The sequence below is a fragment of the Eleginops maclovinus genome, chromosome 14 (assembly GCF_036324505.1).
Source record: "Eleginops maclovinus isolate JMC-PN-2008 ecotype Puerto Natales chromosome 14, JC_Emac_rtc_rv5, whole genome shotgun sequence".
NCBI lineage: Eukaryota > Metazoa > Chordata > Actinopteri > Perciformes > Eleginopidae > Eleginops > Eleginops maclovinus.
Genome location: NC_086362.1, coordinates 4,819,885 through 4,834,537, shown reverse-complemented (window position 1 = coordinate 4,834,537; position 14,653 = coordinate 4,819,885). Strand labels below are relative to the sequence as shown.

The 14,653-nt window shown below is 40.9% G+C and overlaps 2 protein-coding genes across 2 annotated transcripts in view; one reads left to right on the top strand and one right to left on the bottom strand.

Moving 5' to 3' along the window:
- Positions 1–14,653, bottom strand: part of LOC134875692 (uncharacterized) — a 94,072-nt gene that overhangs the window by 58,447 nt on the left and 20,972 nt on the right. The gene's annotated exons all lie outside the window — the stretch shown is intronic.
- LOC134875691 (NACHT and WD repeat domain-containing protein 2) overlaps positions 11,150–14,653 on the top strand; it is a 44,359-nt gene continuing 40,855 nt past the window's right edge. The window contains exons 1-2 of the mRNA XM_063900285.1: positions 11,150–11,256; positions 12,195–12,363. Of these exons, the coding sequence (XP_063756355.1) occupies positions 11,242–11,256; positions 12,195–12,363 (184 nt within the window). The 5' untranslated portion in view covers positions 11,150–11,241. The remainder of the gene's footprint in view (positions 11,257–12,194; positions 12,364–14,653) is intronic.

Here is a 14,653-nt window from a genome sequence, read left to right as displayed (position 1 = left end):
TTGAACATACAAATGCATTCAAAAAAATAACAGACCAAAATTAAGTCACTTGCATGCTACATAACAAGACTCTCATAACTAAATGTGCCAGTTAAAACCCTTCCAGCACCAGGTTTAGGGTTAGATTGCTTGCGTGAAGTTCAGAATAGTACCAAGGGAACTAAATCCGATGAGCAGAACCAGTGGAGATCAGCAGGGGAGGGCCAGGGATCAGAGCCCAATCCATTTCGATACACTTCACATGCATCCCTCTGAAGCCGTTAGCTGTAGCACACACTGAGAAGAAGGGGAAATGCGTCGTAGTTTTGCGAGGGTAGAAAAGGCAGAGAATAAGAGAGCAAAGGGAAAAAAGGCGGGAAGACTTCCTGTCAGTTTATAAGAGCCGAGGTACAGTGGAGGGACACGCACCCTAGAGGCGAGGAAATCTTTGAAGTGAGGCTACATCAAAGCATGCTCGCTTTCATATTCATTTTTAATCTCTCTCTATCCCCTCCAGTCATCACTCATGTGTGTTTACAGCTCCCTCGCAGTGAATGAAGAGAGTGATTGATACTGAAGGCTTTGTCTACCTGGGGCAACTACAGAGATACACACCTGAGGCATGCAGACCTACACACAGCAACACAGGGCATTGGGTGCACAGTAGGGTGTAATAGCACTTTGTGAGAAAAAAAAAGGGGATATCTATTATTTATTTGAAATATGGATGATTTTGTGGCACCTGTTTAGTGTTTACCAAACCAGACCACTAAGGAACTTACTCTAACCATAATCAAATGTTGGCTGACTTTAAGCTGCACTGGTGACTCTTTAAAATACTTTTTAAGTTGTAGTGTAGAGCCAAAATGAAATCTAAGGCTGATCTAAGAGTAACCCAGAGCCGCAAAAGACACGTTTTTTATCTGTCACCTTTTATTTTGAAGTAACACTTGATTGCAAAGTGTAACGGCTATATTCGAATGACACCTTTTAGATTTCGAATGGTTACCTATTTGACTCTGCATTGCTTTTTGTCACCACGTACAACCTCGTACAAAGTCATAGAAGAAATGTCAGTGTTTCCTGTGCAATGCTTCCTAATATTGTCCAAAAAAAAGTAACTAGCACCAGACCTTTTAACTCCCTTACAGTCATTTTTACATAAAGGTCTAGAAAATGTAAGCCAGACATTACCCTGCTCCACTGTATGTTGTGTGGTGTCTTCCATATTGTTTAATATTTCAGTTTCAGTGCTCGTGTATTAACTAACTTTGATGAATTCCCCACAAGTTGAAGTCAGGTCTTAATTGTTTTATTTTAATCAACAAGGCAGCTATCGATGTTTTAAAGATGCAGTTGATTTTTTTATACATTTTTCTTTACAAGTAGGCAAAATCATTGCAACACAAACATCTCGTTTGGGCAGTCCTCCTATGGTATTGCTTTTCAAACTGCAGTGAGATAGAAGTGTACCACACCATTTAGAAATGATAGATGTGACATGAGAGGGCGCACTAGTATTTTACTAATAGGGATCATTTACCTCCTACTACTGGCTGTAATAATTGTATCAATAGGAGGCGCTTTAGCTTGTAGATTGGCTTTCTTTGAAAAAATTCAACACTTAACATATGTTCTGAAATGTTTTGGGTGAGAAAAAAAATGAGAAAAATGTTTCCATGTTTGCTGGAGTCTAACAGATGCATGTGATGGGAATTGAAGGTCAGTCATAGGCCGAGCTTTACCAGACATCTGTCTAACGATGTAAAAGTATTTGAGGTAACTGCCTTCTCATTTCTGAACAGCCTGCAAATGATACGTAATAACAGCTCCATATATTCATATTTAGAATTTGTAAGGCGTTACTGTTGAGCTCTTTGCATATCTGCAGCAGAAATTGATAGACACTGTGAGTGTTGTTATTGTGACCTTTGACATTTGAATTCCTACAGGTTGCGAAAGATTCAGGCGCTTCATCTTTTCAGGTTCTTCTACCAGCGGACTGTGGGTCAGGGATGTTTACACACGGGGAAGGGGGAAATTATGAACACACACACACACACACATAACCGCACACATGACCGCATCTATCACCCCCTCGTGAATGGCCGTGAGTTGAATTCATATTATCTGGTTGCTTCTCGCAGCCATCTCATAATAAACAGAGTTGCTCTCTCACCGCCATCACCACATATCTTTCCATCTCTGTGGGAAAGGAATAATTACAACTGTGGAGATTACAGTTATGGGGGGGGGGGGTTAAATCACAACTACTGAACATTAACTACAGGAAAAGCTACCCTCTATGATTCCCCTACTTAGCCTCAATTCCAAAGTGATCAACAAAGGAGCATGTTATCATAAATACTGCGATTGTGTTTCCACTAAAGGACAGATGGATTGGAATAAAAACAGTTTTTCTTCCGGATAAGAAATGACAAAGGATTTCAAGCACAATATGGATGAAAAGGCTTTATTTTTTTTCAACCCCCACCTGTTCTCTCATCCGCCTATTGGGGAAATCCTACAGCCACCTGTACACACATAGTTTTAAAGCATATACAGGGAAGAATTTGCAAGCAGGAGGGGGTTGGGTATCCTCTTGAAGCAGGAATGTTGAAGGCTTCTGTTGCCACCATCGTCACGCTACCGGGACAAACATATGGCAGAGAAACAACACCTGTCACTGCAGAATGACATCTCTTGACGTTTTTGATTCGCTAAATTAAATCACATCTCTTTTATTCATCAACAGTCAAACAAAACAGATTCAGTAAAGATTGTTGAACTCATATGGAGGATACAACTGCTCCATGCATTGAACATGAGTCAGTGTGGATCAACCAGCAAGCACCACACACACACACACAAACAAACACACACACTCACAGTGTTAACTAGAAGAAGTGTTTATTTCAAAGCTGCACTCAATACATTTTTATGTCAACATTGGATTCAATAACTTGTGTAATGTAAAAGGGTTTCTCTGCAGTTCCCCTCTTTGGAGCATGTTGGCGTCTTTCAGCTCATTGTTTTGGTTCTACACCAAAAAAGCACCTTTGTTATTATGGTTCCCCATCAAGACACTCATCTAGCGACTGTTGTTTTCCTCTATCTGCTACTAAGTGCACAAAGAATCTGGATAATGATAATAAATGAAAATTTCACTTTTTTGTGTCGAATGTTTTGTCATTTTTTATGAAAATGGCTGATCTGGAAAGGTGTGGATTAAGGCTGAGGATTGGCAATATATTTGTAAAAATCATTGAGGAACAAATGCATAACAACAACCTTTGAGAGTCATTTATTATTCAGGTGATTTTGTGCGTCGTCTTGGCTCTGTTTTCAGGTTTTAAGAATCCACCCTCTGACTGGTTACTTTGGGCTCTCACACGTCATGTCAGAGGGAGGTCATTCTCATTGACTGTTACGGAGGATTATGAATAGGAATTAAGCTTCGTTTCATCTATTAATTACATGACTTCAGTCGGCTCCCGATTTCATTGTCTTTCAAACTATTGTTGATAATTTATGTCACAGTGCATAGGTTAAATGGGAGACAGACTTTTCTATCTAAAGTCATACTTAGAGCAGCTGACATGACTAATAACCACCAGATGGAGGGTCATATTTCCTGTCCTGACATCATATTAATCCCACGAGACGGAGCGGATAATTAGCGGGCTCCCTTCATCTTTAGATGAATGTGACAATACGGGCATGGGGCTATCATAGTTCTGCTCTGTAAGGTCTCCAGTGGGCTGCATTAAGTGCTGCGGAGTTAATATTATCCGTTTTTTCCTTCCAATTCTCAGCTGTGGCTTGCTGTTCTTCTGTCAGCAGAATGGCACATGGAACATCAGGAGATCTGTTTCCACGAGATGAATTCTTTGAAATCACGAGGCATGTGACGCGATTGGCTCACTGAACCCGAACAGACAACTTGTAAAGATATGGCTCCTTCTATATTATGGATGATTTGTCTTCTACCGTTTGAATTGTCACTTTCCATCTGTCTCTCTCTCTCTGTGTAGTGTGTAACCCCCAGGAGATGCTCCGAATTACTCGTCTACTACTTTTTTTTTTTACATCCCTTCACTTCTGTCTATACTGAGGACATTCTGCAGTACATCGCCATTGCGTGCCTGCACTTCCTGTACTCCAGTCTGAGCCCTTATCGACTATGACGCGTTAAAGCAGCCGTGTTTCTGCTGCTGTTTAGCACATAAATAATGCAACATACGACAAGTATTTAGGCTCGGCTGTTGCTGCAGAGGATGGCACGACAGGAAACGTTTTGTTAAATAGACAGGACCAAAACAGGATTTTTCCCACTGCTAGTTAAGAGTAATAAAAAGGCAAATATATTTGTTGCACTGGTAGATATGTGGCCAGGTCTGCCATTCATTGACAGCCTGACGGAAAAACAGCTACTACATTTTACATTATTTATGTTACATCTCCTGGTGGTTGACACACACGCTCTTATGTTGTGTTCACATCAGTTTTCCACTGGTTTTGAAACAAGATCAGACTTCCTTACACACACACACACACACACACACACACACACACACACACACGCTTTTCAGAGCGTATGTGAGGAAGGATGGCAGGGTGTCCACACTGAGATATATCTTGGTAAAGTTTGACCTAATGAGGAAATAGAGTTGGAGCTGTAGCCTTCCCATCTCTGTCACACGCTCGCTCACAAACAGGCCTCGCCCAGCTCACTGGCAAATTAGAAGAAGAACTACAGAGAACCAGGCCCAATTAGTACTGTTGTCAAGGATGCCATGCAGTTTTAGCTCCAGCACGGGAAGCAGGGGGAACGTTTACCGTTCTTTATCCTTACTACAGTATACAAACTCCCAAAGCAGATCAAATCCAAGCAAGATTTATTCATTTCCACTTCATCTAATGTACTAAACCACTGTTCATGCACAATATACAATTTATTTTTCCAACTTATTTACAATATGCTACTTCAATTATTTTAAATAGTCACTCACTTTATTAAAATACTGCAACATATTTATTTTGGTATTAACTATGCTTGCCACCAATTGCATTGCAAAATAGTTTAAGGTGATTCTAAAATGTTTTTAATTGGAAAATAAAGCATAGCCTTAATAGCACAGAGCATAATAGTGTTAGATTTTTAAAATACAGATGAAAAAAAACAGTGGGAGGCCTTTTAATGACTTAATTAATTAATTCAATTTAGAAAATAAAGATAAATTGTAATTAATGAGAAAATCTGGAAACAGGTGCGACAGTATACATGTAAAAAAAAAAGGGGGGGGGGGGGAAGATGGCAGCAACAGACAGCGGAGAAAAAAAATTAATTAAATGGAGTAGAGTGTTTTTTTATTAAAATTATAACTACGGTCTGAAAAAACAGGGCCTTGGCTTCCAGGAGAAGAAACCACTGATTTTACTTGTGTGAGACTGGATGTGTTGGTCCATCTGCTTGCTTTTGTAAATATGTGTATAGCTCGGTACACAACAAGCACAAGCATGTTTGTGTTTACTGCCTGTGTGTGGTTTAGTCTGGATCGCAATCATTGCGCTTTCCCTTTCAGCCACTTGAAAAAAAAGAAAACATAGAATCAAATCAATTACACGTCAAAGGTCACAGAGAGAGCACAAACAAAACCACTAATTGGTGGGTGGTGAAAACTGCCTCGGTTTACGTGGCCATAAATAGCTGCAGCCCTCACCTAGTGTTTGTTTGGTTTGGCAAAAAGGTAATGCAGGGAAAAACATAAAAAGCATTTCACACTCCGAGTGACCAAATATAACTGCAGTCTCTTGGAAGATGCTTGTTGTGATGGAGGATTCACACTCTGATGGGAGTTAGTGAGAGGAGTAGGAGGAGATTTGTACATTTTGTTTAAAAGTCTGTTTGAATCTTGGGTTTAGTTATTAAATACTCCATATTTTGGCCTCAGATATTTGGCTGATAATATGAGAAACTTTAGATGAGTGAGCAGCAATGATCAAGTATTTTTGTCCAGAATATATCAACAGCATTCATTGTAATTGCTTTTGAAAACAGAAGCTCTGATAAATGTAGTTCAAGGCAAGCAAGAAGCAAATTTGAGACTAACTTTTAATTAACCACCCGTAAGTTTAGCAACATAACTGTGTCACATTGCTAACACACTAATGGTGACTGTGATATTACACAAGTCACGTGATCAACAGGAAGTGCATCGTTTGAGTCTCATGAAGGCATTGAGAAGACCAAAAGAAAGTTGTCTCAATCTATTTCTGTACTTTTTGATTGGTAGTATGACCAATCATTTGTGTTGTTCCTGTTACCTTAAATATGTCTGACATGTTATCATGTTTTTTTGAAGTGACTTTGATGGCCCATGTAAAGGAGATAACTTTTCTCAATCTATAAGCATTGATGCCATGTGGCTTCATTTCTTGTATTTGCCAATGCTATGCTAAAACTAATTCCTGTTACCTTCTTGCAACCGTCTGCCATTTAAAAATAATGTGCCAAAAATGACTACTAACTATTAACTTGCACACTGTGGTTAAAAACGACAAGAAAAGGTCATTTTATTCTGAAAGGTTTCAGCAGAATTTGAGTTACCTGTTATTTTACTTGCTTGTGTCTTCATGGAGTCACTGACACGTACTTTTTAAACGGGGCTTGTGTTTGCATTGATCCCATATAGCAGGTGGGTTGCCTGTCACATCTTAATCCCGTGTTTTGCTGGTGAAAGAGAGGAAGAGCGAGGGAAATTGTTGTTGTTCTGATTGGAATCCTGTCTCGGCTAATAGCGGGATTAAGTCTGAGTCCTCCTAAGCCTGCGCTGCCAGGTTTTTATTTAGTTATAGCCCGGGTATGTCATGAAAGCGGAGATATCGGAGGTGTAAGCGTAAACATTGTCTGGAGAAACTGTGGAGGAGGACAGATGTATTCTTAGAAAAATACTCAAAGTGGTCGAATCATTTTTACACATCTCAATCAGAAAGCAGTAAGAGCTATTCTCGTTAATCGATTGTGTGGACTCTTCACTCATGAATAAACCAGGTGATTTGCAAGGTGCCAAAGTTAATCTACTTTGCATAAATAAATTGGTAAGCATCATCTGCTCCTTCTCTAGGCTTGAAATAGAAGTCAGGAAATCTGAAAATTACCTAATTATTCATACACTACTGACAAACCTGAACGTGTATATGAAATTATTAAAAAGGGCATGTTTTTATGCAAATAAGAGGATGATATAAAAGGTGCGCAGGGTAGGAGGTAGTTGGAAGGGATTCTGTGGCTGCACAGGCAATCAGTGATGTTAGAGCCAATACTAATTCATTCAATGCTCTATGGAAATGAACACTGGAGGAAAGAAATGAAGTGGGGTCAGAGTGCACGGTCTCACTGGAGTGATGTCCCTGGAGCAGGTTGAGACTCAAGGACGTTCCAAAGAAGATCAAAGGATCAGGTATATCTATAATATAATAATATAAGAGGTTCTATTAAAGGATGGTATTCAAATGGTCTGCCACCAGTGCCGCATATTGAAGGGATTTCATTTACTCTCCCTTTTTCAATATGTAACAGAACTTTTTAGAACCTAACAATACACACATGCAATAATAAGCGAATTGGAAATAAATTGCACAAGGAAAGATCACAAGGTGAAAATTGATTTCTATTCTTGGCCGTTACCCTGTTCTGTATACCCCAGTAATGCTGGTGATCACCTGACTTTTTTCTCTAGTTCACCATTAGGTCAAAATGCTATCCAATAGGTCAGTGTTTTGACCAAATCACTGCAAATCTAAGTTCCCATAAGCCTCGGCTGTACTGTCAGGTTTAAGTCTGTTTTATTTGAACCTGGTATGGTTTGTTTGGGCTGTTTTTAACAAAGTAATTTTAACCTTTTGCAGACTATCATCGATCCACCTATCATAAGCATTCAAGGACTGGCTTGAGGTCTGACTTGGACTCTAGCAGTAGAGAAAAAATAAGCTAAATAAAGTCCACAAAAATGGTCACGTTTTGAAAGTAAGCATTTCCTTTCAATGTCTAACCCTTGATCCCTGAATCAGCTAATTAGAAAAATCCAATACAAAGTGAGCATTTCAATTTAATGGGTGAACACAGAAATAGATCTTAACAACTTCCTCCCCTGACTCCAAGTCCCCCCTGTTTCTTTCCAGCTGTTTGGCAGAAAACGATGATTGTGTGCAACAAAATGTGTGCATGTGGACGTTTGCCAAGTGAACAGCTAGTGTCTGTCCTTTGTGTCTCCCAGGTGACACATCGCATCTTGTCACTGCGGTGACTCGCATTAGATCGGAGTGGTCCGGGGGACGGGAACATGAGCACATACACATACATACATGGCCAATAAACTCGACAACTTGCAATTACTGTAAAACATGCTCGAATGCACACAGACATGCTCAGACACACGCCCAAAGATGTTTACTTACACTTAGGGGCACCGTTGGGGAGAGATGCTAAAAGTGGCTGTGCAGGGACGCCAGAAGTTATACATTTTACTGTATTCAGACTCCCCCCCGCCCCCCGAGCGCTTTTCTCAGAGGCCTAAAATTCTAGAAGCAGCCCTGCATGCAGATACACATCCTAAAATCTAAAATGTCCCCTGCCACATCTCATCATGCCAACAAGCTGTGTAAAGTGCATCCTTCAGGAAAAGACTGTGGTGCATTAATCCAGTGCAGGTGCGCTCGTGATTAACTGACTGGGGATTATGAGAGGGAGTGGAACAATCAAGTAGAGAAAGGTCATATCGCTGCTGGGAACAAAGTTACAGTCCCTGGGTGCTCCACTTGAGTTTTTGTCGGAGTGTTGCATTTTGTTCTGGTGCGAGTCGGTGGCCCTGCAGGCTGCCTTAAATGGGTCGGCGTGAACCTACACAGCCCCAGAATCATCCTCGAGACCTACAGCAGAACAGTAAGTCATCTAGCGCCTCATTATTTTTGTCTTATATGTAAATAATTTGTTTAATTAGCTAGTTGTAGTCATTGGAATATGTCCTCTGGACTTTGAAATATGCAAGGTATAATTTAGATATATTTTATTTAGCATGAGATGCTGTAGATGCCTCAGTGTGTTTAATAAAGTGTTTAAAAGCAGCAAAATGTGTTGCTTCTTGCAATAGTCACTGGTCCTTTATGGTGTTATTGATTTGGATTAATAAGAGTTATTGATGCTAACTAGTTGCAATCAGAGTTCAATGTCTATACACATTTTTGTCAGATACGTTTCCTTATTTGAAAATGTTCTGATCTATGCAGCAGAAATATTTCCCTTGTATTCAGTCTGGATATGAGAGATGTGGGCGTAAGCACCTGAGTGATGTTAAAAGCATATTTTCAACAGTCAGATGGTAATTACCTTGTATGAATTCTTAGTCTAGGAAGTTGTGCTTCCATATGCTTTAGTCTTCATTTAACATAACTTAAAAGCATTAGTGCAGAGGCTGAAGTTGAGGTGCAGGCGACAGACTCACTCAGCATCAGATTCAGAGAAATGCTTGCTGCTGCCCGCTGAACACTGAGACTGAGAGGTGGGGGAAATATATGGTTCAGCGTTTCCCCCTCACAAGAACAGCACGGTAATCAATTCCGTTTAGTACAAATCCAATGCACTTAAACTTCCAGCGTGAATAACCAGAGGCTGCAGAGCAGAGGTACATTTATCGATAAAGCAATTAATTCAAACTCCTCCCCCCACCACCACCTTCTTATCCTCCTGCATGCTTCGCCCCCATCCGCAGCGAAAGGCACTGAGGTACTGCAAAAAGTAACGCATTACACGTTACTTTTATAAAAGAAAGCCAATTCCTCCTCTCAAACGCTCATTGAACAATGGTTCTTATAAACAGAAATTAGCTATGGTGTTGCTTTCAGATGGAAAATTGCCAAGTAGCCATACTCATACTATTTAAGTTGGTTTCCTCCAATATCCAATTTTCAACTCAGAGTCTATTGGGCTGTAAATTAAAATGTTCATGTTCTGCATTGTTAGAATAATTTTGGTCCGATGTCCTACAACGTTTTACTGAGTGGATGTATACCTATTCAAAAAATAAAAGCTATCCAATACAATCAACACAGCAATCAGCCAACCGGGAGTACATATATGGCCACTTTCTGGTTAAAACTAAAAATTAGTTTTCTAAATGGGTTCAGCGTCCTCAATAACCCCGAAAAACACACCAAAATTGTCCAAATTTGCCAAGCCATTTAAAACTATTTTCTATATAGGCTATAATGCTAATTAATGCTAATTACACAACATATGTGGACCCGTACCATACATTTCTAACTCAAAATTATATGGTATTAAACATTTCTGGGTTTCCAATTTTGGTAACTAAAGCAGACACTATGCTAAACTAACTTGACATTTATACTAATAGTAACCATATAAATGAAAATGGGAACAATAATGAAGAGGGTTGGCTGGCATTCATTTTTGGTGAAAAATAACAAGTTTAAGTGGGAAAAAAGTGCTTTAAATTCACACTTATATGGCTAAGTAAACTTTAATTGACGTTTAACTACTTGGTGAAAAGGAAATATGGCGTTAATGGCGTATTTGTAACTACAAAGGCAGTTACTCTATACTTTGTACACGACTGGTAACAGTTAACAGTGGTAACGTCATTTACGACACCACCCTGCTGACTCCGCGGTCCAGAGCAATTTTATTATCGGGTACTGTAAGCACAAGTCTGTCCACGGGAGAGGAGGGAGACAGGGAGAGAGACATGAAGAGCATCCAGATCTACTCTGTCCGCAAGTGAAGAGCACGACCGGAAATATATATTGAGCCTTCAACGTAAAAGGGCTAATTCCTGAGACAAGACAGGTAAGTACACGGACGCTGTGTAAACACACTTTTAACTAAACCTGCGTCATTGTTTTATGTTTAAAATAAGGATATGCTTTAAAACATTATCTGTTTTTACTTTAAAGCATGGGTTGCCTTCAGTGCGAAGGTGTAGTAATATATATGCTGGAACTACTACTTTATTTTGAAAATCCCAGCCGGTAGTATCATTTTTATTTTACCGCGCTTCACACTCTCCATCTCTCAGAGCTCGGTCGGCTCGCACAGACAGCAGGATGCCTAGGGGAGCACTCCGACACACGGCGTCCGTTTTACCGAGTCCCGGCGTCGTCTCTCGACCACAGACACTCTGATGGGCGTTTTTATCTTCCTTTTACCGTCCTCGACGCTTGGATATTTTTGGAAGCCACGAAATGAAGCGAATGAATGTGAGCAACAAGAAGTGTCCTGTTATGTGCCTGTCTCCAGTCCAGTATCACTATTAGCCAAGTCCTCCCCGGTGGATGCGGTGATTTTTAGTTGTCTGTCTCACAGGATTTTATGTAGTGTTCTGTAGTGGACTACCCAACTTTCCCCCAGCTTTTTGTTGTCTTTTTCCGAGGTTTTCCGTCTTTGAAACAAAGATTTCAGGATAGACCAACTCCGGAAAACCAGCGTCTTGACATCTACTCCTGGCGGAATAACCATTCTTAGCGGTTATTCGCCTTTACAAGCATCTTCTCTGGGGTGGGAATACGACTGATGCTTGCCATGCTCGTCTGTCCGAGTTTTGTATCCTCTCGTTCTGTTTGTCTGTTTGTCCCACAGTGGCATGAAAATTCATGAATGCGTCCAAGGACATGTATACAAATTACGCATGCACCACGGCGGTAGTAGTCTGTGCGTAATATCCTATTATTCTATCCCTACCTCATGAATGCAACAAGAAACACATACTGTCTCATTACTGTGTTTGGAGAATATTTGACAGATGCATCCCAACTTAAATGGTGTGTGTATGTGTGTGAGAAACGGGCGTTAAATGGAATGGCTTGGTAAAGTGTCCCAAAAACACTAATGTGAAAAACATCTTTCAAAGTCATGTGTTAAACAAATGACCAGTGGACCATTTTGGACCAAATAATGCAATTTCATTTGGAAGCCCTGGGAACCATTATGTCCCCAGGAATTAAGTCAGTGAGTCCAAAGTTTTTAGCAAATTAAAAACAATAAGACACATCTCCATGCCTTTGCCACAATTAACGCCCCGTGTGTGTGGATGGGTCAGGGGAATCTGCGCGCAAGCATGCAAGTCTGTCCCTGCGTGTGCGCCTCTGGCCGCGCTAACAAGCCCCTTCTGTGCGTGTATTTGTGTGCGTGTGTGCAGCCACGCTGGAAGTCGCCCCCCATGTGGCCGTCGGGAGTGGGGAGCAGGCAGCCCTGCCCGCGGGAGTCGGCGCTGCGCAAGGCGGCCATCAGCGGCAACATCAACGCCCTGCCGCAACACGTCCCCACCGGCCGCAGCGTGCGGGTCTTCATCTGTGCCAACCCCGACGGTAAGAGTCAGTGTGACACCCCCCTCCCCCCGATCGCCCTACCTTGTATACACTCTTCAAGCCTGCAAATTACACAAGATAGTTTTTAACTCATTTTACAATTACAGAAATAGGTTAGGCGTATACTGGCATCTGTGTACTTGGCTTTTTAGACTGTGTCAGCACAATTATCTGCAGTGGAAATTGAGATTGTAAAATAAGATATGATTAGAGGATATTTGTCTTGAAAGTTCTTGAGAATGGTCATAAACATTTAAAAATTTACACATGCACAGTGAAGTAAAAGGTATTGCATCAGGATGGCTTTGATCCAGTATTGATTTAGGCCCATTTTGAAAAGAAAGTCAGGGTTCAGATCAAGGTAATCTAATTGCAAGGCGTAGAGCCATGACATGTAAAAAGATTCCACTTAACCTAATAGAAAAGCTGGATAATGTCTTTAGTTGGCCATATGACAACTTGACAAAAAAACAAAACAATTTGGCACGCAATTCATCCAATAACACACGGAAACAACAGATTGCTCTCAGAATAGATTTGTGGTGTTAGCAGAGTGCAAGACAGTTGGGTGGTGAGGGAGACACCCAGATAGAGCTCTGTATTTGAATATCCCCTCTGGGCAAGGGGTAAAAATAGGCTTTGTAAAACTGGAGTAAACAAGGCAATGGAAGTAGAGTAGGCTATGAGAGAGAGAAGGGGATGTTGCTTTAGTTGATACATCACTGTACATCACACAAATTGCAAATACCCCTAAAAGAAAGGAATTGTGCTCAGATTATTGCGCTGTTATCGTAGTAGAATGTGAAACGTCTGTCACTGTTTAGCCACCTGTAGCTGACTCAGTCATTCAGACCATCCCGACACAGCAGGAATTTAAACGCTCCGATCTACACATGGATGGAAAAGCGATGAGGGGGCTATTCCAAGCAGTTCTTTTCACACCGTCGGCACAAATGGAAACACACACATCTCAGCCTGAGCTGTGAAAAGAGCTAATTGTCTGCTGCTGTTCCCAGTGAAGCGAGGCGCTGGTGTCCACTGCCATATTAGTGGTGATCAAGCCATTGAGGCAGAGACTCCGTCTTCCTTCAAGCACTTGTGATTCTAGCACTCCAAAACAGTAATGCACAAACTTTCCTGAACCTCAAACTTGTCGTACCCTCTCTAGGCACATGTACAAACACCGTTACTCATATCTGTGACCCAGGTGTGTTTATCCATGTTCACTAGAGAGGGCTGTCCATGCACATACTGCGGTCACCTTACTGTACGACTTTAAGGTGTTAAATCTGACTAAAATCTATAATATTGTCCAACATATCACATTTTATCAGAGCCCATTCCTGCTTTAGCATCTCCCTTTGTACATTTCACTCCAACATTTTGTTTTAGTCCCATCCTTACTAGTTTAGTGACTGAATTAGTAACTGTAACCCTTGTTGAGGAGGTACAGAAAAGGCACGTTTCCTCATATTCTTCCACAAATTAGCTGTATTAGTATGATAAAGAAAGCAGTACGAGTGTAAAATACATTCTAAAAGCTAGACAGATCCCTCCGTTTTTGACAAACTTTACACATACCAGTTTGATGTCACTCTTTCAGAAACTACAAAGCTGAACGATGCTATCCGCAGTGATAATCTCAACATCACAACCGAACAGCTGCGATTGTTTTATTGTGTCTGTGTGAGTGGGGGACCTCGGTGCTTTCATCCAGTGCCAAGAGTTTTATGCGCTCGCTGGTTATAGTGTTGGCTCTGCTGAATATACCGGCCCTAATGCCCTTAATCAAAAAGCCACAGACAGTCTGCAGTGCACTCCCACTGTTCTTATCCACCCTCAGGGACCTCTGTTGAGTTTGTTGAGTTTGCACCACCTGTAAAGGCGGCATGACACCCATTTCTATTCATATTTTCAAAAAGTGCATTGTCTTTTCTCTGAATAAGTTGATGGAAGAGGATGACTGCAGATGCTAAAATAGAAGAATCACTCGATAATGCCGTACGGTATCACCTGAACTACCGGAAAAGTAGGTGAAAAGTCGATTCATTGCGGGATAAAGTCCATATTTTCTTAACCCAATTACAAACACCAATTCCCCTCAACAATACAACTAGTAAAGGGTTAAAAAAAAAAATGTATGCGTTACATAGTTGAATTCCTTGTTTGGCACTGAAAGGATGTTTACAAATGAGCCGCGATCTGATTGGACTAAATCCCCAGCTAAAGACACTGGGTGTTTTTTCCTTCGGCTCATGTGCCTCATTGCTTTGTCTCACGTCTTGAAGCA